Raw genomic sequence first — 27,277 nt, 5'->3', positions numbered from 1 at the left:
TTAGTTGTTATTAGGCTTGATTTCGTTATGTATTAAACGAATCTCTTAATTCTGTAATATTTTTGACATTATTTATTTCCTTAGATGTAGACTACATGCAAAAATATTTGCATGATTTGCAGCGTAGGGAAATTAATTCAGAAATTGGTATCCCATCTAATATAAATATCACTACACCGAAAATAGTTAGAATTTTTCGAGTCGTAGAAAAGGATGGTGAATTTGGTAAGATATTTATGCAAGGATGTTATATTTATAATATACAGTAATACCCCGAACTTACGCGATAGGTGGGACCGAGCGATAACCGCGTAAGTCGAATTCGTGTAAGTTGGGGTATAATTTCGCATATAAACACATACGAATTATGTTTAATTGGGGCCGGAGACTAAAGAAAACAATTTAGAAAAAAAATGTTTAATAAAATCTGAGACAATACATATGTATAACAAATTATATTATTAAAATCGTAAACCGAAGTTATTTTGATGTAGAATGCTTCATAAAATCAGCGATTCTCGATCAATCTCGCTCGACCAATCAGCGTTGCCCGATAGTCGTAGCTTTATCGGAGGTCCGCAGGTGATGTGACAGTCTGACGACCAATCAGCGGATAAGCATTCAAACTCCACTGTCGCTTCCTCAACCGTCTTTTTGTAACTGCGACCGTTACCAGTTTTAAAAAAAAAAAAAAAAAAAAAAGGCGGGAATCGTGTTCCTGCACGATTCTACCCCGACAAACACAAAATAAATTGTAGCTATGCGTCGATTCCGCGCGACATATCCGAACATGTAATCTGAACAATAATGTGGGGGGAGTGAGTAATCAAGAGTTGCGTGGCGCTCAAACAAAAGATAAATCGACGAGATTTGAAAATCGCGTAACTCCGGGTTTGCGTAAGTCGGGGTAGCGTAAGTCGAGGTATTACTGTAATGCTATTTTTTTTGTATTAATTTGTTTGGAAATTTATTAGAACTCGCAGAAGGAGTCCAATTCAATTTTGAAGAGGCAGAAAAAGGTAATCGCCTGAGATGAACAAAAATGAGCAGAAAAAGAAACAAAAGGGTATAGTTATTTACTACATTCAGACTATTCAATTTCAAAATTTTTTATTCAACAAATACTAAAATAATAAGTAATATATTAAATATTGAAGTACTTTCTTTTTTCAGTTGAATGGTCTGATGGTGCTACGCAGCTTTTAATTAACTCCAGAATAGAAAGAGAAAATGATTTCCAAAAACCGGTTCCTAAAGCAAAACTGTGAGGTCAAATTTCACAGACCCTACAAAACAAAGGGTACAAGTTTTCGGGGAAGAAATGTAACCATAAATGGCGAAATTTAATGTATACGTTTAGGCAGAATTTAGATAAATTAAAAACATCAGGAGAAGGAAAAATAAGAGGGAACATTTTAACAAGTTTTATGAAGCGTATGGTAGAAAATCAAACAATAATCCTCCACCTCATTACCCGAGTGCTTCAATTGCCTCTCCTCCATTGCCTTCTTCTCCATGTATCTCAGTGAGTACTGTTTGTCCATCTGGCTCCAAATCCCCTGCTCCAAATACGGCCACAGTTAGCATCCAAACTAACACGTCGGACTCGAGCAACCTGGACTCATCCTGTCCCTCAACATCTCTTACAATAAGGGAGAACCGCAAAAGAAAGCGGAAACCCCCTGAATGGTTTATAGAAGAAATGGCAAAAAGAGATGCGAAGGATGAACAAAGATGAAAGGAAGTAAAAGAAATAGAAGAAAAAAACAAATATATGAGTTGCAGCAGCTTAGAATACCAATAGCTGATTTAATTAAAGATGAAAACAAATAGAATGTGTGATAAATGTTTTTTTTTTTTTTTCTTTTCTTAACCCGTTGACAACAATTGACAATATAAACCACTGGTAATAGTATATAATGATTATTTTTTAACCTAACAAATTCGAATAACTTTTAAAAAAAAGCATTATGTCGTTTTTTATTTAAACGGACATTTAAATTTTTAACTGTTTAACTGTTTAACTGTAGTTGTATTGTACCAGGACACTGTATGTATAGTATCCATCTCAACAAAATTACAATACTTAAATAAATAGTACAATTCAAACAATATTTTATTACATTGAAACACTAAATTCTTATAGTACAGTGTGTTGTTCAGTACATGCAGCCCAATGGCATCACCCAGTCTCAGAACAGCTGAGTTGTTATCAAGTTCCTCTTAGCTGCTCCATCAGTATTTGAATAATTGCTACGAGGTTCTTCAAATTCTTCTAGATTGTTCTCTTCACTAACAATTTCAATGTCTGTACTCTGATCATTATGCATAATACAAAAATTATGCAGTACACAACAAGCAGTGATTACTTTTGGAACAAAAGCTCTCTTTCTGATATACAAATATTTTAGTTTTCGGAATCTACCAAACAAATGGCCAAAGGCTTGCTCAATGACAACTTTACTTGAGCTTAAAACTTTATTATAGTTTTTTTTTCTCTTCTTGTTAAATAGCCAGTATCACGATAAGGTGTTAGGATTGATTTTGATAGAGGATATGCATAATCTCCTATCATGTGACAATTGTTTGGAAAAACTGTGGATCTCCCAATTTGGAATAGAGAGGACTATTTCGGAACACCCTTGCGTCATTTGATGATCCAGGCCATTCCTGCAAATCTATATATGTAATCGAGACGAGTTGATAATAATAATAATAATAATAATAACTCTCCCGTGGTCACCACCTGGTCGTGGTGGGAGAGCCCAGTAATTTTACTGATCCATAGGGCAATGCAGGCTGGAGCACAAGCTCCTGGTAGGGACACCCATGCCAGTAAGGTCTATGGGGAGAAATGAAGCTAAGAGTGACCACGCCCACATTCTGTGGAGATATTCATCATGGTAATAACTAGATCAAAGTGTGATACCGGCTCGGACGTCGCCCGGGTTAACAAGGTCCGCGTTCGTGGGTTAGGCAGAGGCTCACGTTCGAAAAATAGGTCACAGTCTCCCTTGGTTACCGGTGGCGAAAGCAGCACCGGTCCAAGCATGGCTACTGCAATGCCCTCAACAGATGTGAGGAATCAACCCAGCCTTGGTGTTTCTGTGGCAATGCATCCACAGACCACAAAGGCTGGAAAACCACGCCAACGGATAAAATGGACAGTAGAAATGAACGAGTTTATCATCCGTACTTATTACACCATCACAAAACTCGAAACAAACATGACAGCATACAGACAACAACTACACCATAGATTCACACAACAGTATCCTCATCTCACTGTCACCGAACAAAGGGTTGTTGATCAAAAAAGAACAATTATACACAACAACCTTATTCCACAAACAACACTTGAACTTATCAAACAACAGGTTGCTGATCAAATACATCAACAGACAGAAACATCTAACATTAATGAAGATCATGTAACATGTCAGGATAATCCAGCAACAAGCATTGATAATAACACACATACAACAATTACCACTAATGATACTACAGACACTTCTTCATCCATCACTGATAACATAGACATGAATTTAGTTAATATGCTCTCACTTATATTTCAGGAAACACTCACTAAATATACAGGTACAGATCCCACACAACGACCACGAATACCAAAAATCAACACGTCAAAGGAAGTAGGAAAAACACTAAATTATGTAAACACTCACTTACTACCACACTACATTCATTCAATTTCTACACTCGCAGACATTCATACATTAGTTTATGCTGGGGCAGTTACAGTAGTGACACACCATGGACTGAAAGTACAATCACAGACAAATACACAGAAAACACAATTCTATCACAAGCCTGCCTGGCAGAGAAGAATAGAAACACAAATAAATGACATTAGACAGCAATTAGGCAGGCTAACACAATACACTAAAAACAACATAACACCGAAATTAAGGAAACAGCTCAAAAACATTTTTAAGAAAATAAAAACACACACAAAACATGAACATCACAACACACGCATTACAGAATACATTGATACACTAAAACAAAAACTTGCTGCCAAAGCACGTAGACTCAAACGATACAAAACATGTACACTACGAAAACAACAAAATAAATTATTTACAAACAATGAAAAACTCTTTTACAGACAAATTAATAACAAAGCAAACACTGATACACAGCACAGTGGCACACCAACAGAAGAAGAACTCACAACATATTGGTCTTCTCTTTGGTCCAGTGCTGTCACGCACAATGCTGATGCAGGCTGGATCGAGGAGGAGAACAGAAACTTGCACAACATACCAACTATGCCCTGTGTTGAAATAAACATACATGATTTACAATACACTGTTAACAGAGCACACAACTGGAAAACACCTGGTGTAGACAACATTCACAATTTCTGGTACAAAAAGTTTACATTACTGCACCAGGAACTAGCTAAACATCTAACACACATCATCATCAATCCACAAGACATGCCAAATTTTCTTACTCAGGGCATCACCTACATGAAACCTAAAAACAACAATACCACAGACCCCACACAATACAGACCAATTACATGTCTTCCAACACTCTACAAATTATTGACATCCTGTATTGCAAACAAAATATACAAACATGTTGAAGAACACGACATTCTAACAGAACAACAAAAAGGTTGTCGTAGAAACCACAGGGGATGCAAAGAACAGTTACTCATAGATTCAGTCATTCTACGGCAAGCACACAGACAACACAGAAACATACACATGGCATATATAGACTACAGAAAAGCATTCGACAGTGTTCCACACAGTTGGCTGCTACATATCCTACACATGTACAAAATACATCCATCACTCATTGCATTCTTTCAAAACACTATGCAGCATTGGAGAACAACACTACATCTCAGGGCCCATAACACTTCCATACAAACAAACCAAATTTTTATTAGGCGAGGAATTTTTCAAGGAGATTCCTTGAGTCCTCTCTGGTTCTGCTTAGCCCTGAACCCATTATCCAACATGTTAAACAACACGCAATATGGTTACAATATCAGACACGAAAAAACAACACAGTTTACACTGTCACATCTCATGTACATGGATGACATAAAACTATATGCATCCACACAAAAACAACTTCATCAACTCCTACAAATCACACATTCATACACCAAGGACATACAAATGGAATTTGGCCTAGATAAATGCAAAACACTTCACATAGAAAAAGGAATCCTGAAGAAAGAAGATTTTGCACTTGGAAATGGAGACATTATTGAATCCATGAAAGAGGGCGAGTTCTACAAGTATTTAGGATTCCAACAGGCCAAACTAACAGAACATACACAAATAAAGCAAAGATTAATTAAAGAATACCAAAGTAGGTTAAATGCTATTCTCAGAACACAATTAAATGCAAAACACACAGTTAAAGCAATAAACACATATGTCATCCCAGTACTCACATATTCTTTTGGAGTTATACATTGGACTCACACTGATCTTGAGCAACTCCAAAGGAAAACAAGAACAACACTTACTAAGCATAAACAACATCATCCTAAATCCGCCACAGAAAGATTAACCCTTCCACGTAAAGATGGCGGACATGGCCTGATTGACATAGTTAACCTTCACTACAAACAAATACAGTCACTGCGAGAGTTTTTCTACAAGAAACAAGAAACATCACAATTACATAAAGCAGTAACTCTAGCAGACTCAAATAACACACCATTAAACTTACACTCACATCATATGGACACAACACAACATATAAAAAGCATAGACACCATTAAGCAATCGTGGGCTCGAAAGGCACTCCATGGCAGGCATCCTTACGATCTGGCCCAGGATTTTGTTGACAAAACTGCGTCAAACAGCTGGTTAGCTCGGGGATGCCTCTTTGGGGAGACGGAAGGATTCATGATTGCCATACAGGATCAGGTCATAAATACTAAAAACTACAGAAAACACATACTCAAAGATGCAACACTCACAAATGACACATGCAGAAAATGTCACATCATGCCAGAAACTATACAACACATCACCTCTGGTTGCAAGCTCTTGACACAGACAGATTATTTACACAGACATAACCAAGTAGCAAATATAATACACCAAGAGCTTGCAAAGAAACACAAATTAGCAGACATCCACGAACCATACTACAAATACATTCCACAGACAATATTGGAAAACAACACGCACAAAATGTACTACGACAGAGCCATAATCACAGATAAAACAATTTACCACAACAGACCAGACATCACACTCATTGACAAACACAATAAAATCACATACATTATAGACATATCCATTCCAAACACTCACAATATACAAAACGCATGCACTGAAAAAATTAGCAAGTACACAGAACTCGCCCAGGAAATAAGGCATCTGTGGAGGATGGATGGGGTGCTTATTATATCTGTAGTTCTCTCCTCTACAGGTGTCATACCACACACACTACACAAAAGCCTGGGCACATTAGAATTGAATAGAAACACATACATCACTCTACAGAAGGCCACTATATTGAATACATGTCATATTGTGAGAAAATTCCTGAATACAGACACACACACTGATACACTTCTTTAATTTCTGTTTTGGTTACTATGCCTTGACTTTGGTCCGGCATAGTACTTAGCCACCGGTGTTAACCGAGTATATCTAACTTAACCCAACATAATAATAATAATCAGCGCAGAGCCCAAACGGTTGGGGGGTTGAAAATTGAAATTTGGTACACAGTTAGGAAACGTACACTAAGAAGAGATTTTTCGAAACTCCCCCCACGGGGGAGAGGGAGAGAATTAAGTCTTACCCTGAAGAGCTCGGCTTCTATTATAATATTTTAGATGCGGTTTTTTGCATTTTTGGTTGCGTTTTAATAGGGTACATACACTAAGAAGAGATTTTTCGAAATTACCCCCGCGGGGAGAGGTTGTTAACACTTCCCCCCGCGGGGGAAGTGTTAACAATGAAAGTGTTAACAATGGAAGTGTTGCGTAACAATGGAAGTGTTAAGAGAAAGCGGCGTGCAAGATTTACAGGCGCAGATGCGGTTTTTTGCGTTTTTGCGGAAAATCGAACATATTTTAGACCCATCTAAAAATTCTCTAATTAGTCTGAAAACAGGGGGACCTAATTCTTGCATTCTGTGAAAAGGGGTAAGATTGACTATAATGTAATCATTTTAATTTTCGCTATCGTTACTTTTGCCCGAGTAACGCCGGGCTTATCCGCTAGTATATCAATAAAAAGCAAATTGCTTCTGCAAACTGCTTGAAGCACTACAGCAGCAGTTTGTTTTCTAGTAATATGTTCATTTTTTTCTTCCTTTAGTGCCGAAAATTTGACATAGGTGCCATCTATGGCACCTATTACACCAGGAAAAGGCATTTGTCGTAGAGCTTCAAATGCTCGAATAGATCTTTCAGCTTCTTCACCAATAGGCCAGCAAATAAATTTACTAGCCAAAGCTGAAATGTGATCAGAGTATTTCATAAACACACTGTGTGCATGGCTTTCGGTTACCCCATATCTGTCAGCTACTTCTTTGTATGTTTCCTGATTGCCAACTAACCATAAGAATATAAGCAAATTTTTTTTTTCTTTTTCAATCAGGGGCTTTGTTCAATCAGCCCAATCACCTTTGGATTGGAAAGACATTGTAAAAGTATCTGCAAAAATTATTGTCATTATTCTATTTGAAAGCAATAATATAACAATAAGGTAAAGTTATGAAGTGTAGGAGAGAGTAGGGTTCATTGAAACATAAAACTTGCGTGTAATGTCCCTTTTTTAACCCCAAATTGCAGGATTCTTTTGTTTTTGATTTAAAAAAATTATATTTAGTGTGTATGGTTGCTACAGAAAATATGGAAAAAAAATTTTAAGAATTTTTCATTTAATTTGCTCAAATATATCAAGTTATTACAGCTGTGAACTTAAAAATACATTTTTTCATAGATATCAGATCATCAATAACAATTACCTTCCATGATTTTGATTCTTAATATTAAAAGAACTCTTGCTTACGGCAATGTGTGTTTATTTTGCATCATTAATAAAACATTTAATTGTATTATATATATTATTTCTATCACTTTAATTATTGACTGATTAAAGTGATTGAAAAAAACTCATTAAAATAACTAAGAGCATTTTTGAAATTATATAAATTAGCAAATAAAGAAAAAAAATTTATTTTAGCAAAACAATATCTTCCGATAGAAAAGCAACGTACTCTTATTGGTTTTCTTTTTTAATGCTAACCGTACACTTAAATATACCTAAAAAAATGTTATAAGTTTCTCTCTGAACAAAAAAATACTGTTTACATGTTCAATTGTTTACAGTTTCAATTGAAACACATCTTATAATTTATAACGTTTCATTGTACTCCGTTTTGCATTGTCCTACTCTCCCCTACATAGGCCTATATTGTACTCACTTACCTCTACTGTTGTACGCGATAGGCGAAAATGACTTTTAAATTCTGTCAGAGTACATGGATACTACGTCTGAAACATAATTTTCTTTTTTGTTTGGTTTTTCTTCTTCTATAACTCCTACAGATATTGAAACATTCTCATCCCTCTTTCTATTTTCGAAATATTCATTTTTCATTACGTTGGTCTCATTAAATAAGTTCAAAAACAAATTTAGCGAAACGTACAAGTCCATATCATCCGCCATTTTTCTTGTTTACCTTTCTGGATATTCCAGCAGTCAGCAGTCAGCATTCGTGTTCTCTCCGAAACGCCAGCGGTACGTCACTTCTGGCAGCGCGCTGAGATTTTGAATACGCCCATAGCTTGGGGGGAGTGGAAGCTCGAGGGATTCCCAAATAGCGCACAAATTTTTGAATGTTATATTCTGGCTCGTATTGAAATATTCATATTATTTATATGTAATTTATTTAAGTAAAAATTATTTTATATATTTTTGATTTCTACTATTTCTAAACATGAATCCATAGTAAATTTATAAAATATTTGAAAAAAAATTGATCTGGCATCATTTTTCTGCGACCTCCACTTTGAGAATCACTGCTGTACAGTACGGTTGTATTTAGAGACGGCGCGTTTGATTAGCAAAAGCACAACACCGTTAAGTCGGCGTCGACGTCAGAGATCTCGGGGCCGGGCAATGTGGCCATGTTTTCAAAATTGCTGACCCGGACATTTTAAAATTAGGATGTTATACAGAGGCATGCGCATTGTAGGAAACCGTATGAGGCATGCGCAATGTCATTTTATAGCCAGGAACAAAACTATGCACAAGCCAGTTTTAAACCAGTTAGGGACTTGTGTTGGAACAAACCTAATATTCGCCAGAGATATTTGCAAGTTAGAATTTTAAAAGTACATTTTCTCTCACTCTTAGCCTGGGGATAAATTTGGGTGGGAGTGTCGAGTTAAAGTTTTTAACTGTTAAAATAAAATACTAGTAAATATTTTTATAAATTTGTTTTATCATAATTTCACAATTTCTACAAAAACCGGACAAATCAATAATTAATCCGAACCATGAATATAAAAACAGGTTTGTCGAGTGAAAACCGGCCGGGAGGCAAGCAACACTAGCGCCGGGCCTTTCGATTTGGTCCAGATTTGTCTGCGTAAATCGCGGGCCACCGCTACCGAACACCGACGGAAACTACTAATAAAAGCGTCTTTGTGATTTTTAAGAATACATAAAATACGAGAAATAAACTATCAGCTTCCGAGACGATGAAAACACCCAATCGACGCTTAAAGCGACAGAAGATTATTTTAAGTCTAGCACTACGTCGTACAATTATATCTAACCTGTCAAACGTATTTGGCCACCTCGTCGATGATACAATTCGATGGGCGCGTAGGGTATTTATAATTTACAGATGTATCTGGACACGCACGGGCGCGGATGCTATTATTTAAATTAATATTATTTATATTATATTCGCATTTATTAAAAATGTTCTCTAATTTTTCTTTTATTGATATTCTTTTCTTTAATCAAAATTTTTATATTAGCCGTATCGACGATTTGTTTGACTGCCACGTAAATACCGACGAAATGGCGACGTCAAACAACGCCGCGTAATACGGTGGTTGGATACTCTTTCCAGTAATGTTTTCGTAATGATCAATAGAAAATATCTGGTAAACTATTCCGACCGTTTTAAGGTCCTTTACTTTTTCGTCTAATTATCTCGATCTTCCGTTCTTTCCAGAAGCTTAGGCAAATACATTCGATACGTAATTTACAGTTGTACAACCAAGCGATAAGAATTAAAATAATCCGTTGTCGACATAAGTGCGGTCCCTATATTTTGAAATTAAAGTAATTTCCGATCCGTCGAATGGTTTTTTCGACTTTTATCGTTTCTATTAAAATTATTTTACCAAACATCGAGTAGCCTACAATAAATGAGAAAAACAATTTCAAATATTCACACGGGTTACGTTTAGTTTTCCCGACCTTGCTCTTTTAATAAAGTAATACGGAGACGACCGACCGGGCCAATATAAAAGATATTTTTATTTTTTATTGTAACGAAAGACAACGGCCGTACACATTGTGGCTTTGGTTGGAGTTGAGTTAAGGGAACCCCCTGCAATTCCTAATGTGATTACTACGAATAAAGGTTCAAACTTTGTTCGCAATTAACTCTAGAATTTCGGGTTGTTGTCTAAGATTTTCTACTGTAGAATCTCCTTGCAAGTAATGTATCAGTGGAGAGGTAAGATAAAGTAACTAAGAAAATGCTTCGTCGCGTGATTAGAAATGACCCGGCAGACTGGAAGAAGCACTTACCATTTTTGCTATCTGCTTAGAGAGATGCCAAACGCATTTCGCCTTCTATGGGGAAGGGATATTTTAACAGTGTCGAAATCAAATAGGTCGGCAATTGCGTTAAACCGAAATCGGTCGGCAGACGGCTAGTTACGGGACTACCAGATTAATTTGGAAAGAGCTGCAGAACGATCCCGGTTGACCGCTGAAGTTCGGCCAAGAACTTATACTTCATTGGCGGAACGGTACCGAAGGAATTTAAAGCGATCGAGACTATGATTTTTTATCCTACTGCACAAATGTCAGTTTTGCTTTGGACAAACTTTTAAATCTTAGCATTAATAAGCTGTGGTAAAAGACATAAACGGAAAATAAGGACGACAACGCGAATGCTATATCTGTGTAATTATTTATTCATTTCAATCACCGTTCGATCTTAATCGTTAGACACGCTCGGTGCGCACCGTGGCCTTCGAGTGATATAATTTACTATACGATGAGTTGGCCGTGGTAGTGGATTATAATTTAAATAATAATATTGATGTTGCGGCTGCATTAAAAATATCTATTGTACTGCACAGTACATATTCGATTGTAAATGCCGCCAACATTCCTTCGGTAGCTCATTTTTCACGGGCCGAATAAAATACATAGTAAAACCTGCGAAACCAGAATGACACGATTTTCCGGTTTAGCAGGTTTCTGTTTCGAATGGGTTCTTTTCTAACACAGAAAATCGCTCCGTTGAAAAGATTTTTTTTTCCCCTTTAGCCCGGTTTCCTTTTATATTCCAATTCCGTTTTGGGCAGGTTTTACCTTAAACTGCGCAGTTTAGATAAATATTTTAACTTTGGCATTACCGGAAGAAAGAAATATCTTTTCTTTTCTTTTTCCTTATGTTTAGAAAAGACACTAGCTATTAGGTCTTTTTCAAGCGTCTACAAGTAAACCAAAGAAAACAATCAACAAATATTAAACCGAAAACTCGAATAACAAAGTCTCGTCAAAACAAAATTTTTAACATTATTTCTAAATGCACCGTAATTCAATATTTTCCGAGATTCGTTACTTAAGTTGTACCCATAGATTAACATTTGGAATAACGGTGACGATTTTCCCACCGTCGGCTTCACTGCAGAGATAGAGTAATCCTTCGGATAGTTCCAATAGAAACGTTACGATACTTTTTATTGTATTTTCGAGGTAACTATTATTCTTGTTACCTTTAATGAATTTGTGGCTGGCCAGTAAAACTTTGTTTTATATATAAGCTACGGATTCTGTCAATTTTATCAATTTGATAATATTCTGACACCCAATCTCTAAAATGTAGATTATGGACGGCTCGAATAAAACGATTTTATTCCACTCGTTGTTTGTTAATTGCGTAATTAGATACAGTTCCCAGATAGTTATTCTGTATTTTATTTTTGCTTCGGCACACGTATGATATAATGTCTTCGGATGGGGGATACTGAAAAAAGCCTGAATTTTTATTGTTATTCCTGTGAACCTGGCAAGAGACGGGGTAATACCTATCTGCCAACGGACAGGCCAAGCGGAATATTCCGGGTTTTCTTCGTTTTGGTAACACGTAAATAGGGCCGGCTTCGCATAAAAGTCTTTCCGAGATGCACCCTCCTGGGCCTTGCCGTAAATAAACCAAATCAATTCTTATAATTTTTGAATGAACGAGATACTTACCAGGAAATTCGGGCACCCACTCCTCTGGATTTCATCTCCCCTTATTAACTGATAAACCCATTGATTGAAATTTCCTACCGATACTGCCGAAACACGTTCTAACGTTCGGTCAAATGCCACGATTTTAAGGAACAAAGTGGAGCTGAAAGTCTTTTTCTGTGCCGATGATTATTCTTCCTATTTATTATCGCGGCGACATTGCTGGATCGAAGTCGTGCACTTTATTTACGCCTTGAGTCTTACCGTCGAATGTTCTTCCACTATTGTTAATCCCCAAGTTTCAGAAATTAGCTTAGTTTGTTACAAAAAATAGAGAGAGATTCACCCATAGACTCGGCCTGCTTGGTGCGCAGGCGTCCACATGAGTAAGGCCTTATTAATATCAAAAATGGCGCCTAGCCTACCGGGATTGCTTCATTATAACAATTAAACTTTCGGAGTTTGCTACCGTTAATCTTGTGGCAAATAAAAAAGTTCAAAAACGAATATTTGGATGGGAAAATATTCTAAATTGTCGAAAGTTAGCAATATCCTATACAGTGACACCTCGGTTTACGTCGATAATCTATCCGAAAACAATCGGCGAAATCCGAAACTGACGAAAACCGAGGCAATTATTTCTATACGAATCAATGTAAATCCAATTAATTCGTTCTAGACACTCAAAAATGCATACCAAAAACACATTCTATAGAGAATTAATATAGCGTTAAATACTAAAAGCAATAAGAAATTAACATAAAAGATTAATTAGCATAAAGATAAAAGCATTAAGATTAAAGATAAGATAATTAACATTAAGATGAAAGCAATGAAATTGTTCGGCTAGACACGCGGGGTAATGTCTTGTCTCGTAGAAGCTAGTTGGACACGAGCTTCTAGCCTATATCGCCCCGTGGTAAAGTGTGACGTAATTGTCACGTAATAGTAGTTGTATGCGTTTATGATGGTCGTATCGAGGAAAATAATGCCTTCCAGGAAATCCGTTTAAGGGTAACTGGCCCATATTCGGCGTTACAGACGTGGAGAAAACCCGGAAAACTTCACGTGGCCAGCCCGCCCTGGCGAAGCGCAAACCCACGACCGAACTCCCAGTGTTCGGGAAACGGAACCGTTGGCTAATGGTGGGCCGTCGCGGGATAATGTTCACACAACGAGAAATAACGCCACACTGAATCGGAAAACGCATGGGTCGCCGTTTGTTTTCGTAAAATTAGCAGCGAGGTCGCTTGAGCACGCCGACAAAATCCGAGACAAATTTTTTCGCGAAAAAAGTCGACGAAAACCGAGGTATTACTGTACTTTCGTAACCAGATTACGATCACGGCATTCCCATTACTTTACTCAGTAAGTATCGTACGTTAATATTAAAATTGGGTAGTAATATAGCGTATAAATGAAATATATCAGCGTATTAGTACGTGAATAAAGATTTTTAGCCTTGCTCACCGTCATCGTCCCACGTGATCTTTACGGCGACATTGCTAAACGGCCATCCTATCAGTCTATTTTTCACCGTTCCGCTTTCCGCCACGACAAAAGTTGAAATTTTCAACTTTGTATTCCGTCGGCTTCGACGGCAAAAGAGACGTCACTTTGCCGTCACTCCGTTCTATCGGTTGCCGCGTGTGAGTACCAGGCTTTAGAATGTTTTCGTTTTTTCATTTTGGAAATAAAACCCAAGGCCGACGACACAATAAAAATGTGCCGGAGGAGGTTCGGGCCGAGGCTTTTCTTCCATTTTTTCAAAGAAAAGTGTTTTGTATTTCTTAGTACAAATAAAAGTTTGTGGAGAAAAGGAAGGAATTAAACGAAAAATAAAAAAGTCGTAATGCCAGGACGAACTCTACCTTAGGCATCTGTGCTTTTGTCAGGGGAGATTTCCAAGGCCGGGCCCACCCTTTCTTCCTTCCCTATTCCTCCGCCGCCTCCGAAAGTCGAAGAGCGTTCGGAGACCCAGCCACTTTGGCCCCAACCGGGACGGTGCAAGGCCGAAACCGCGGGTGGCCGGTCGATCTTCCGTCCTACTATTATTATTTAACGGTTAATCGGGTGCAGGATTAACCGTTAAGGCCGAAAAAAAAGAAAGGACTTACCCTGCGCTTCTTTTCCGCCGGGGAGACGGAGGGGGGCAGCTTGAGGTTGGCGGCCACAGTCAGCGTCTCTCGGACCGACAGGTGGGGAAAGAGAAAGATCTCCTGAGGCACGTAGCACGACTTCTGGCGGTGGAAGTGGGCCGACACGCGCTTGTCGTTGACCAAAACGCATCCTCGGTACTTGTTTCTGCGAAGAAAACGATCGAGTTAAAGCCAAAATACTTCCCCCGCGGCTTTTCTCCCGGCCACCGTGGGCCGCTCTTTTCCCCCGACCATTTTCCGTTCTTTTACGTGGGGGGAAAGGAGAGGGAACGGTCTCCGCACTCTTTTCCCTCCTTCTCGGCTTCTCGATTGCAGCTTTTATGAAAAGAAACGGCGGAAAGCGTTAAAGAGGAACGGCCGTCGCTCTTCTTTAACATTTCGCAACTAAGCCTTTCCATGCTGGCGGTCCTAAATCCAAGAAGCAAAAAGTGCCACGCCCCGCAGTCGACTGCCCGAGAACCCAGCACGGCCGTAGAAATTACGTCGAGGAAGGAGGACGAAATTAAATGCCGGAAGCCTAGGCCAGTGAGACACCAGACCTTTACCACCCACATCGGACACGATATCCAATGCTTGCCGGCCTTCGTAAAATTGTATTTCACCGAAAGGACATTATTGGGCTTCAATTTCAAAACATTGCAGACTTATAAATTTCCACTGTCGTACGTCTGTCGGTCCGTCTGTTCTTCCGTAATCTTTAGTACGGAGCTAGATAGATAAAATTCGAGACCCGATATGAAAACCTTAGGGGCAGGAGGCCCGATTAACTATATACAGAGTTCCGATGCGAACCGGAAGTCACATTATTTCAATTCCAAACTCCCTCTGAAAGAAGTTAATAGATCACCGGCACGACTCTATTCTTAAAGGGAAAGTATAGTGTACAGGGGCAAGACACTACAGTACTAACTCGAAGTGGAGAGCATATATTTTACATTAAATAAATTAAAATGTGATCAAAATTGCAGCCCGGCATTGTGACCATGTTCGAAGTTTGTTTCTCGACTCTAGGGCTTCTTCCGGGTCAATAGCCGGAAGAAGCCCGAGAAGCGAGAAACAAAGGTAACAGATACTTCCAGGAAGTATTTGCGCGAAAAACACAAATTCGCACTTGCCGATCACCTCATTCCTTTATAGTCAGTTTGTCAGCATCTCAAATAAACAAACATAAAAATTGAATCTGGAAATATTAAATCCAAACAAAAAGATTTGAGATGTAAAAGATTTCGCCGAGCAAAAGTTTATGACAATTTCAATCACGGTCGAAATTTTTCTTGGTAGTTTTTCTTTGGTAAAGATAAGTTTGGCGCTTGGAAGCGGTTCCCACAAGATTTTTACCTGTATTTACATTTCGCCTTTAAGTCTTTGCCGAAGAGAATTACCAAGAAAAATTTCGGCCGTCGTCTAAATTGTCATAAACTTTCACTCGGCGACATCTCGATTGTTATTGTTTAATAATTGTATTGTTACTTCAAGACATAAAACTATGACGTAAGAGCTGAACGCGCCGATGAGCAAATGCGCTGCCGACCGACGCTTTCGATACGCTGTTTACAAAAATGGTTGTAAGAAGTTTTAATTGGCATAAACTTGAGCTTTTTCCGACCCGGTCGCTTTTCTCTGCGGCGCCGAATCAAGAAACAGAAGAGAATGCAGCTTTTTTGCCTATATTTCGGCACCCGCTTTATAGAAAATGTGCAAATGTCGCGCACTATCCAAGAAACGAACGAGATATTCACAATTACTTGGGGTGTTTGGGGCGGAGAAATCGACAACTCTGATTCTTGCATATATACGTAGTCAGTAGGTGACTGTTTTACTCGGCAATGATTCTTGATTTATTAGAGAAGGAGAAAAACTCATGAGAATTTTTTCGACTGGTTGGACCAGTGTTGTTTAATTAGTGATTCCGATTAATTAAAATGTTTCCTTATTCTATTTCACACTGGCGATTCTTCTTTCTCGGTTTTTGCTGGCATACTGATGTATCGTTTTATTTGATTTCTCAAGGTCGAGATTTTATTGGGATTAATCACAATACTAAATATAAATATCTGTTAGTCTGCTTATTTTTAGTCCTATAAAAATTGCAAGTTTTGCAGGTTCGTATTTTACGGACCGTAAATAATTTTAATTTCCTTTAAATGTATTAAAAAATATATGCAGTTACTCACATTTGCATTTCATTAGCAAAAACTACCCAGAAACAAACAATAATACTCTATATATGAATTTGGAATCTTCCTGCTACATTGCCAAATTTACACGCACCACCGCGTCTAGCCTGTGTTCGTTCGGATACAACACAGCATTTTGTTCTCGGAGCTGAAATTTCTGCCTCCACTGTAGCCCGTGCGAGTGAACATCCAAACACTTTCGGACGTCTTTCCCGCGTTGTCTTTTGTGGCCCACTTCATTCGTACTGAATCCTTTTATTTTGCCAGGTGTCAGATTAATTGTATAAGAAGTTGCAATATTGGGAAATATTAATTTTTCCCAATATTGTGCCAGAAGAATAGAATGCCGTAGCGTACACTGTGCTTTGTTAAGTCCGATTCATCGTTTCCGCTTTTCCTTTTTGCTCGGAACTTTACGGGGCCGATAGTTCACCATCCACGTCTTCTTCCATTTCTCGCTTACGTATCGTCCGTCCTAATTCTCTGGACAAGTCGTCCCGTTTTGTATTCTACGGTTCTCTGGTAAACTTCCAAGTATTTGGGTACTTGGTTTTCTCCTTTCATAAAATAGATTCGGATCAAACCGCCATAGTCGTCTATAAACGTCAGCGTATATCGTGCATCGCCCGAAGACCTCACACCCGTCGGTGGTAATCTTCACCTGCCGTCTCTCGAACAGAAAAACCATTGTTCCCGAAGCATGTCGTTCGAAACCTTTCGGTAAATATATCCGTTACCGAAAACCACAAATCTTTCGTCGATAATATTTTTGTATTAAATTGTGGCAAAGACGGTTCGGAGGATCTTTCCGCTTTCTCGATAGTGGTCACGTCGTCTTTCCTCTTTCTTATTCAAAAACGCGTCGAACGAGACAGAGAAAGATCTTACCGTGGCGTAGACACTCGCTCTCCGCTGCAAGAGACCGTCGTTTAGACTGGTGGTCCCCGAAGCGGGCGCTACCGCCCCTGTGGTGGACCAGTTAATCTAGGGGACGAAAACAAGCGACCGCGGGGCAAGATGGAGATGGCCGACAAATTTTCCCTTCCCCGCTTTAAAACGAGCAAGAAGAAACATGGCGTTTAATGATTTGCAGGGGCGGAGAAGTAGGTGCAATACGGTAAGGACATAAAGCGCCGGGCCGGTAAGAAACTTTTCCTAAGAATATTTTAAGTTTCTCACACGCCAGAGAAACTGGACAGGCCGACAGCCACATTTCTACCGTCGACGGACGGAATAAGCCGAGCGAAAAGGAGAAAAGTACGACGTCCCCTAGGTGTGAACCAGGTAAAGGCCAAAGAGCAATTCTTTAATAAATTTCCGGCGAGAAAACGTAGTTACGGAGGAGTTCGTTTGCAAAAAGAGGCGAAATCCGCAGTTAGGTTATTGCTGTATTTTAAAGATAAAGCGGGCACTTTTATCCTTCTTAAATGCCCAGCCGGGTGCGGGTGGACGGACCGGAAGCGTTAGAGGGCAGGAACCAGCGCCGGATAAAGGGGCGGGCAAGCCGGGCGACTGTCCGGGGCGTCAAAGTTTGAGGGGCGCCGATATAAAAATAAAATATTTTTTACATTCATTATTTTTTTAGATTTTATAAATTAAAATTGATCATTTTTCATGAGACATCGATTTTTTTAGCAAGCAATAAATTGTTTTTTCTTTAATAATACCAAATAAAGGTCACAACGCTAATTATTTTATTATTGTCAACAGATATAACTAATATTACAATTATTCAAAGAAAACTATTTGTATAGTCAGAATTTATAATAACTCAAAAAAAGGATTAATAGACAAAAACAAAAATTTACTAATTAAAATAATGAAACCTAAGAATTTTTATGGCTTTTATCACACAACATTGATGCAGACAAATGCTTTTTAATCTCTAAAAAGTTTATTTTTATTTATTTTCAAAAGATAATTTGTAATCAGTATCACGTATCATGACAATCTACTCAAAAAATGGACGAGATCAAATTTATAAATTACAAATATCAACAAAATTATGAATAGTCAAAGTGTACTGGCGCCTGTCATACGCCTTAATGGTTAAATAACTTTGTCTTTCTGTAAACTTTCCATTAACAACACTTGCCGTGCTTAATAAATAAATTTTTTATACAGTTCTTTATTGTGTAATTTTGATTTTTTGCCTTTTTTTACTTTTTTTTAATTTGCAGTAAATTTGTATATTCTTGTATGAAAGGGTGCCAAATTTTGTTTTGCCCGGGGCGCTCAAAACCCTAGAACCGGCCCTGGCAGGAACGAAAGCCATAACGGCCGCGGCCGGGAGTCGGGCGACTCGGGCCGGGTACGTTTGCGCCCGGACGGGAGCGGGCCAGTCCGACAATGGCCATTGTTATTACCCGGTAAGCGCGTGCGAAAGAAGCCGCCGAACCGGACCGGGGAAAGCGGCGGTAACCGGTATCGTTCCGCCCGGCGGCGCGGCGGCCGCTACCCGTCTTCCCCTACCTAAGCGCGGGTGCCGAGCGCGTGCCCGAGTTCTTTCGGACGCGTCGCAGGTGGCTGACGAACCGGTATCAAATGAGCGGATTAGAGTGGGAAAGACTACGGGAAAGAATTTCCGGGTTCTTTAAAACCTTTCTTTCGGAAAATGCTCCGGTCATTTGGAAACTTGCCACTGGCAAGTTTCCAAACGACCGGAAATTCCAGTAAAAGCGCACTTTATTCGCCATTTTCTTTTTCTTCCTTCGCCCGCGCCGTCCTTTTCTCTTTCTTTGCTAGCTTTCGGGTGGCCGCCCCGTTGCTCCGGTGGGGTAATTGTCGGGGGCTGGGCGTCAGAACGCGGAAAGGTTTCGTACGGAGAAGCCCGAGGAGGTCGCCGCCAGCGGAAAGGGACGGGGCCGACGAAAGTATTTTCCTGCCCCGTCCGGCCGGGTCCAGTTCCGCTTTTCTCTTCGGATTTTCGGATTGCCCTAACCTTCGAAGACGGCTTTCCCGTCGGGTCCCGGGAATTGCCTACGAAAAGCCGAAAACGCCGGCCGGACCGCGAATACTTTAGGCCGCACCGCCTTTCCTTCCCGGCCGGGCGGAAGACGAAGGGCGGAAACAGAGGAGACTCACCTGTATCCGCTTAGGACGGACAGAAGGGTGCTCTTCCCGGATCCGGAGGGACCCAGCACGGCGGTCAGGGACCCGGAAGGGGCTCTTCCCGACACTCCATCCAACACGTCGACGGCTGAAAAGAGAAAGAAGACGTCAGCCGGGCGAAAGAGAAAGGACAAACGTCGTCCGGTTTCGACGGGATTCGATTCGAATAGGGTTTTTACGGCATTTAAGTGGACGAAATAAATAAACCCAGCGGAAGGAAAAGAGAACTGCCGCCTCTCGACCGGGCCAAATAAGACGAGACAGTGTCGGAGCCGGGCCCCGCCTCTTTCCGCCGCTTCGGCCCGACCCAAGACGAGTGGGAAGATGGGAAAAAGTCTTGGAGCCGGAGATTTCTTTTTAAAATCTTTCCGCCTCTGAGAGGGAGAGGCGCTTTTCCGCACCTGCTTCCCGGTTTATTTAAAAAAGGAGTGGTCTTTATCGCCCGACGACGGAATATCCTCTGTCGTTCCCGCGAAAGCACCGATTTCGGTGCCGCGGTGCGAACTTGACGCTATCGAGTGTCATCTTCCGGTTACCGGTCCGCGTGCAGTGATTCCGGTAGGTTCGCCACCCCTTTGTCCCGGAAATTTTTCTTTTTAATTTTTCCAGCGGAGGCGGGTTGCGCTTTTTCGCAATTACTTATTACGGTATTTCTTGATCAATTTACTTATAAAATAAATAAACTCGCCGTTTATTCAAACTCCTCCGGACCGGCCGCCGGGGGAGGCGTCCCTCCGCCCGCTAATTTCGTGTTTCTAAAGCGCTATCCGAAAGGGCAAAAATTTTACGCCCGGTATTTCAGTCCGTAAGGCAAAGAGACAATGGACAGGAGCCGGAGGTAGATACTTCGAGCGGAGCGACTGTCCCGTAAATTTCCTCCAATGTGTTTTCCCCGTCCCGGAGAAGACGTAGCCGGGTTCATGCGGTCCCAGCCGCCGCCCCCTCCGGAGGAGCGGTGCCATTTTCCGCTTTGAACTCTGTGTAAGGTGACCGCACAGAGTTAAAAGCGGAAAATGGCAGCGCTTCAAACTTCTCCGGTTGTCGATTTCCCGCTCTCCCTCACTATCTACGATTGGAGATGTGTCAATTAGATCTTGGAATGCGAAAATTAAACAGTATCGCACCCCGTTTCTTGGCGGCCCAGGTTCTGTTTACGAAGTCACCGGTTTATTGTCTCAGTTTCGACAGCCGGTTTCCCGTGACCCCGGCCACACTATAGCTACAGTGCACTAGTTTATGCAATAGGAACATCCGTATCACACAAACCAAATACAGTATAAGCAAAAACGTCTCGTAAAAAAATTTGTCTGGCACGCTTAAGGGTCCATTTACAAACAACAGTGACTTGTCGGCACAGTGCAGTGAATATTTGCCTGTCGTTGACCTAGTTTTAAACCACTATGTCAAGACTCGTCCGTTACAGTGTCGTACAGTGGCAGTGGCGTGACCGTACCGTGAAAGTACATTTGACGGCAACGATATTTTCATTGACGGTAAATTTTGTTTTCCAATGGATGACGAACATTTAATTGAAATCGTGCATCAACACCCTGTTCTATTTGATTTATCTCATTCGAAATACATGGACATTGGATACAAAATGAATATTTTCTCTGTTTTGTTTAATAAAATATGAAATGTATGTTGGGACATTCGAAAATATTCAAAAAATATAGATTCGTCATCTCAACTTTTCATAAAGAGTATGAAACTCCCATTCTGTTGATCTTTTTTGTCCAGGTTTGATGTACCCACTTGCGGTGCTTTCTTAATTGCATTTCTTTTTCTTCTTTATCCAAACATATAGCTAACATAGCCAATTCATCCTCAGAAAAGTCCATGACCACTCACCGCCAGCACGGTCACGTCACTGTTGTGTGTAAATGGACCCTAATTGATTTATTTATACCGTCCGTCACTGGGGTCACCGGCGAACGAAAAGAGTGAATCCTGCTATCGGTTTTGTGGCTTTCCTTTCTAGGTCAAAGAGACCCACGCCCTTACCTCTCCGGTAAAACCCAACTGTCCAGGCAAAAAGCGTAATCTTCGTCTTCTTTTCTTTCCCCATTAGATCAGGCCTATCCGCCTACTAATATATTATATAATAGCTTTTTTGCCGGAAAGAGTACGGATGGTGTTGATTGGCTTATTAATAATATATTCCTGTCCTTACGTATGAAATCTAATATAAATGTATCGATATGTATAATATAAGAACTTACATTATGTTAAACAATACAAAATGTGATTATAATGTATTTTCTAAATATGAACTGATCAAAATAAAAAAAAACAAATAAATTTTCCATGACTTTAAAAACTGTACATATGTAAATGTAAAAAAACAAATTATCTCATACGGGTCGAACCCACACATTAACACTCTGCAAGCACCTTAATTAACTAATCACGGCACGTCAACGGTCCTCTTGCGTAGGTATTGATAGTTGTAGAGAAACTTTAATGATGATTTTCTGGAAATTGCCCGAATAGTGAATTCCGAGGCTTGAATACGAGTAAACACTACACGTCCACAAAATTTCGTCGAAATCCGTAATGACCACCTCCCGGTTCTTCCCGATAATTGTAGGCCTTGGCGCGAGTCAGCACCGTTTCGCTGCCCTAAGGGCCCAGAAGCCGTCAGCCTTGGAATGGTCTTTCCGGCACGCGTCTGCTGTTTTGTCGGTCTCGTTGCCGTCCAAATGTGGAGCGACTTCCGTCGAGAAAACTGTTTTCGTCGTCACGTTTCATTGCATCGAGCAGGTAACATTGTTTTAACGCCAAACCATATCGGTTGAAAGGAATAATGTACCGCGCATCTTCAGTCATCTCTTTTTCAAACATGTCCGTATGCCTGGTCGTTTCGGTTAGTCAAGTTAAGCTGGCGCCACCGTCTCCTCTTCTCACACCTATCCGATCTGTTTCCCTCTCTTCCCACTTCATCCCAGGCAGCACCTTAGAGTAGTTGCGGCTACGAATACTACGAAAGGCCGCCCGAGAACGGGAGTGGACCGACATAACGCCACCAGCCCGACCGCCGAGATTGAGGGAAAAGAGAAAGAAGAAACTCGGCCGCCTTTTCGGCCCCGCTAAACTCCTGCGCGCGCGTTTTCCCACCCGGTGACTAAACACCCGTCGTTCCTGGCGGCCAGCCGTGGGTGATTGGCGGGTTTCCGAAAACTTACAAAAAGTCGATAACTTCGGACCGGAATTATTAAGACTCGGGCAGCGGAAGGCATGACGTCTTCCCGCTCCCTCCCGTCGAAAGGCGTTTCTCCGGGCCCGCCGCCCCTTTACCCAATTCGTGGCCCTTAAAGGCCGAAAGACCATTCTAACCCAATTGTTCGTCCTTCCGTTTCTCTTCTTTTCGCCACTCGGTCTTTACCCCGCCCCATCCGGTCCTCTCGACCAGAGTGACGTCGACAGAACGAAATCGGAAAATTCCCGGGTGGATTCCTCCGATCGTCCGTCCGCCCGGGGCCCGGATTCCACGCCTCTTATTAGAAGCTTCTGCCCCAGCCGAGAAATAAAGACGTCTGAGCCTCTGAAAATCTCGGACCGCGCGTCTCCGCCCCTTTCCCCGGCAGGGAACTTTCTTTCGGGCACCTCTTCCCACCCGATTCCTCGTCACCAGGGACGGCGGCCGCCGAGATCCGCGCCGGTCCTCGGGCCGGAGGGATCGACCTTGAGAATTTTCCGTTTCGGCCGTCCGAAAGCCGTCCGCCGCGCGGCGGGAGCGAAGGACGGCTCCCGCCTTCCCTCCTTCTGGATGGGGGCCACCCACACAAAAAGGAAGCCCGGAACCGATCCTCTCGCGCCTCTCCGGCTACCGGGGAAAACCCAAAGCCCGAGAGCTGCGCGTCCCTTCCCCCGCGAGAAAAGGCCCATCTCCGCGCGCTGCCCGGCCGAGCGGAGAGAAAAACGGCACTCACCCGTCTTGGAGAAGATTCCCCGAGTCAGAGTCACTCCCACTCGGCACCAGGACAGATCGAAAGCTTCTTCGGAACCGCGGGGGGCGAAGTGATCCGGGTCCCCCGGACGAGATACTCGCAGTAACTGCGCCATGGAAATCCGGCGTTGCGATCGGCGGCGCGACGGGAGGAAGAATGAGCGCCGCTCGGCCGACCGGGTCGCAGCGCCACCCAGCTCGGACCGGGGGAGGAAAGCCGTCGGCCGGAGCGCCGCCGGCGGCTGCTAAAGAAAAGGGAAAAGAGACCGAGGTCGACGGAAAGCGGGTAAATCCGAAGGAGCGTCTTTCGTAACGCTTCGGTGATCGACACACAAACCCGGTTTCGGCCTTCCCCTGCTTTCCCTCCCCTCCGCAGCCGCGCTTGGGCATTGCGAGCGACCGTCGGAAGTCGGCGCGGTCCGGGGAGAGGGAGAAGAGCGGTTTTCCCTGCCGGTGCTTCCCGCTGCTGGGCTGAATGAGGGAAAGACGAATTTGCACCGGGGAAGCTGCCGGGGTAGAACCGACGGAAGGCGACGTCGTCCGTTTCTGGAGGGGCAAGGAATGCGTCCTGGGCCGAAAGACTTCCAGTCCGACATTTCCTTTCCTTCCGGCAGAGTCCGGCTTCTCCCGCCTTCTCCGGAAAGCGTTTTCACTTCCGTTTCGTCGGGGCCAGATTTTTCTCCGTAGAAAAGGAAAACGGTAAAAAAAATGCCTGGAGGAGAGAAAGAAATTTACTTGACGGTATTTTAGTCGACTTGGCAATTTAAAGTCCGAATCGACTGCCTCCCGCGCTTCGGCTGACTTCCGGCGGCCACTCGCTTTCTGTCCAAGCGCGCGTACGGTCCCAATTAATTGGATGGTCGGACGACGTCTGCGCCCCCGGCGACGGTGGGGTAGAGCGGCCGGCGGCCGGATAGCGCGCGCGTGGCGTGGATGGCTACACGGAAAGCCAAGTGCGACGGCGGGAGTTTTTCTAGCAGTAGGACGTTTTGTCTATTCTTTTTGTAGGTTAACGTCTTCGACTCCGGGGAAAGAAGTTAAGTCCATTTCTCTGGAAGAAGAAAGGTCCTTACCGTCGACAGTGGCCTGTTTATTTAGTTAAGTGGCAATCGGTGTTTAGATTATAAAAGTATAAAGTATCGGCCGACGTTTTCGGGTGTACAATTAGACCGAATATAAAGGATCGTCATACGTAGACGTTACTTGCCGGACCCGAGAAATTTTATAAACATCCGATAATTATTAAAAATGATACCGTCCGACACGAAAGAATTTCCGTAGAGAAATTTCCTTGCAAATTTCGACTGGTTTAGTTGTTTGAGTAAAGAGTTTAGCCATACCGTGGTAGAAGGGACGGGCGTCGTAAATAAGTCAAATTATAAATAGCAAAAGCTAACGTAATGTAAAAAATAAAAATAAAAAAAAATAAATATAATATTTCCTCAGTGGAAAATACAATAACTATCACAGACAATAAATATAACTAACAGGAAAAATAATGCGTAAAATAAAATTTTTTAATTAATTCGGTTAGTTAAATTGTCTGCCTACGAATTGGCAACCCCATTAATTTGCTAGAAACGCAGACGCCAACTTCGGACCTGAGCGCGGCAAAATCCCGAATTGCTTAACCGTCCCGGGTTGCAGAATGTTTACGTAATTGTAAGGTGCGACCGCATTTTAACGGTATTAAACCAACGGGCCGGTTCGTAAGTTTAATAATCGAAATGAAAACTTACGCTTTGTTATCCGGATGGGCCTTTTTTTCTGAGGCCCGAAAAACGTCAAATAAACGTATCCTGGTAAAGACACTTAAAAAACAAAAACTGTGCCAATGACGAGATATAACCCGGTGACCGCCACCAAATTAAGAAGAAATTAGCAGAAGAAGGCGGGACGGCCTTCTCCGGTTAGGCAACGTCACCTTCCACGCTTTTTTTGGCCGCCTCCCCCTCCGGTATTTTCGTAAGCCTAACCGAGGTGAAGGCCGGAAGTGCCGCCGGAGAGTGAAACGTTTCTTTATTAATGAAGAGCGTCGTTAAAGGTTCTTTCCTTCTTAAAAAACGAGTTTCATTTTAAACGGCGCAGGAACCCTTACCCTTACCCTTCGACGTCCCCGGTCGCCGTCCGTTTCGAAAGTCCGATGACGGAAAGGCGGGAAAAAGCCTATTTTCCCTATAAAAATTCCGGCAGAGACTATTTCCCTTTAAAAAATCCGGTGGTGAGTTGCCTAACTTTCCCGAAAAAAAGTTTATCCGGCGGTGGCCTACGGTTGTGGGATTTTATTTTAAAAAGCTTTTTACGTTATTAATTACTTTAATAATTACTGTAAAAGGCAAAAACTTAATTTTTCGGGTTTGGACCAACTTAACCGGCAAAATCTTCTTTAAGTCCCGGCTGGCTCCGGATACCGGGCGCCACCCCGGCAGTCCCACCCCTTTACAATTGGTTGTCGGTGTTAGATTCAACCATGTTCCCGGCGGGCAGACGTCCGAACGCCACCAGGTGGGAAATGGTAAAAATCTCTTCGCCTTACTTTCCTTCTATTTATACGTAAGAGACGGGAAAGTAAAACGGCAGAATCGCGCGTTCCTTTCGGCCTACTTCTTGTGCGGCCCGCGTTAAAATTATTCGAAACTCCGTTCCCCGGCGTTATTACGGTATTTAAAAGTGGTCCGTGATCCGTAGGTCGGAAACGCGAAAAAACGAGGGTGGGGACATTTAACCCACCCCGGATCGCAATAACCATAACCGCCGGGTAATGAAAATAAAGCCTCCCGCCTTAAATAATAACTACGTTGTTATTTAAAGCGACGGCCGACGGTTAGCTTTATCCGCGTTAAAATATACTTGACGCGCCTACACCCGGTCTACCCCTAGGCGTCGTTCCGGAATCTGCCTAACCGATAAAATATTATTGGTAAAAAATACGTAGAAAGACTAAAATGTCTTGACTTTCGCCACGTCCGATCACAGCCTTTTTGTCAATTCTTTTACTAATGTGTAAATTCGTCGGCCAATCTTTTAAAAAGATCGATTAGAATTGGTGGATAGAGACAGACCCTTATCGCCGCTGCCGTGCACTGGAAGATTTCTGTTTATAAAGCGGATGCGGCCGTTTACGCCCATTAATAGTGTCGTGTGCCTGGCAAGGACCAACCTCTCGACTTAAATGCGAGGCTAAACATGAAATTTTAAACAGTTAGAGCGGCGATAAGTATTTGGACGAAAGAAAGAAGATTCATTTCGAATAAACTTACACTCTTGACGGCCGCCCAAAATCGATAAAAAAAGGTAAAGTTTTTTCCAAAATGAATGTTATTTCTCGTAAGAAACGTGTCGACGATAGTTTTTTCGTCTTTTCGGCACTTACAAACATATTAGCAAGTGTTTATATTTCTGTATAAAGATCCGTGTGCGCGTCAG

General features: G+C 41.7%; 1 protein-coding gene across 2 annotated transcripts in view; it reads right to left on the bottom strand.

The window, feature by feature from the left end:
- Window positions 1–24,070, bottom strand: part of LOC136975629 (ATP-binding cassette sub-family G member 1-like) — a 74,636-nt gene extending 50,566 nt beyond the window's left edge. Inside the window, exons 1-3 of one of the 2 annotated variants that reach the window (XM_067270700.1) lie at window positions 23,835–24,070; window positions 19,876–19,990; window positions 14,573–14,759 (exon numbers count right to left, since the gene is read on the bottom strand). In XM_067270700.1, the coding sequence (XP_067126801.1) occupies window positions 14,573–14,759; window positions 19,876–19,990; window positions 23,835–23,967 (435 nt within the window). In that variant the 5' untranslated portion in view covers window positions 23,968–24,070. The remainder of the gene's footprint in view (window positions 1–14,572; window positions 14,760–19,875; window positions 19,991–23,834) is intronic. The other variant, XM_067270699.1, reaches the window with a different exon arrangement.
- Window positions 24,071–27,277: the final 3,207 nt, after the last annotated feature.

Source organism: Centruroides vittatus, unplaced genomic scaffold, assembly GCF_030686945.1.
Source record: "Centruroides vittatus isolate TY-2023 unplaced genomic scaffold, ASM3068694v2 contig_377, whole genome shotgun sequence".
NCBI classification, from domain to species: domain Eukaryota; kingdom Metazoa; phylum Arthropoda; class Arachnida; order Scorpiones; family Buthidae; genus Centruroides; species Centruroides vittatus.
Note: the sequence above shows the minus strand (reverse complement) of the source record. Positions and strands in the feature narration are given on the sequence as shown.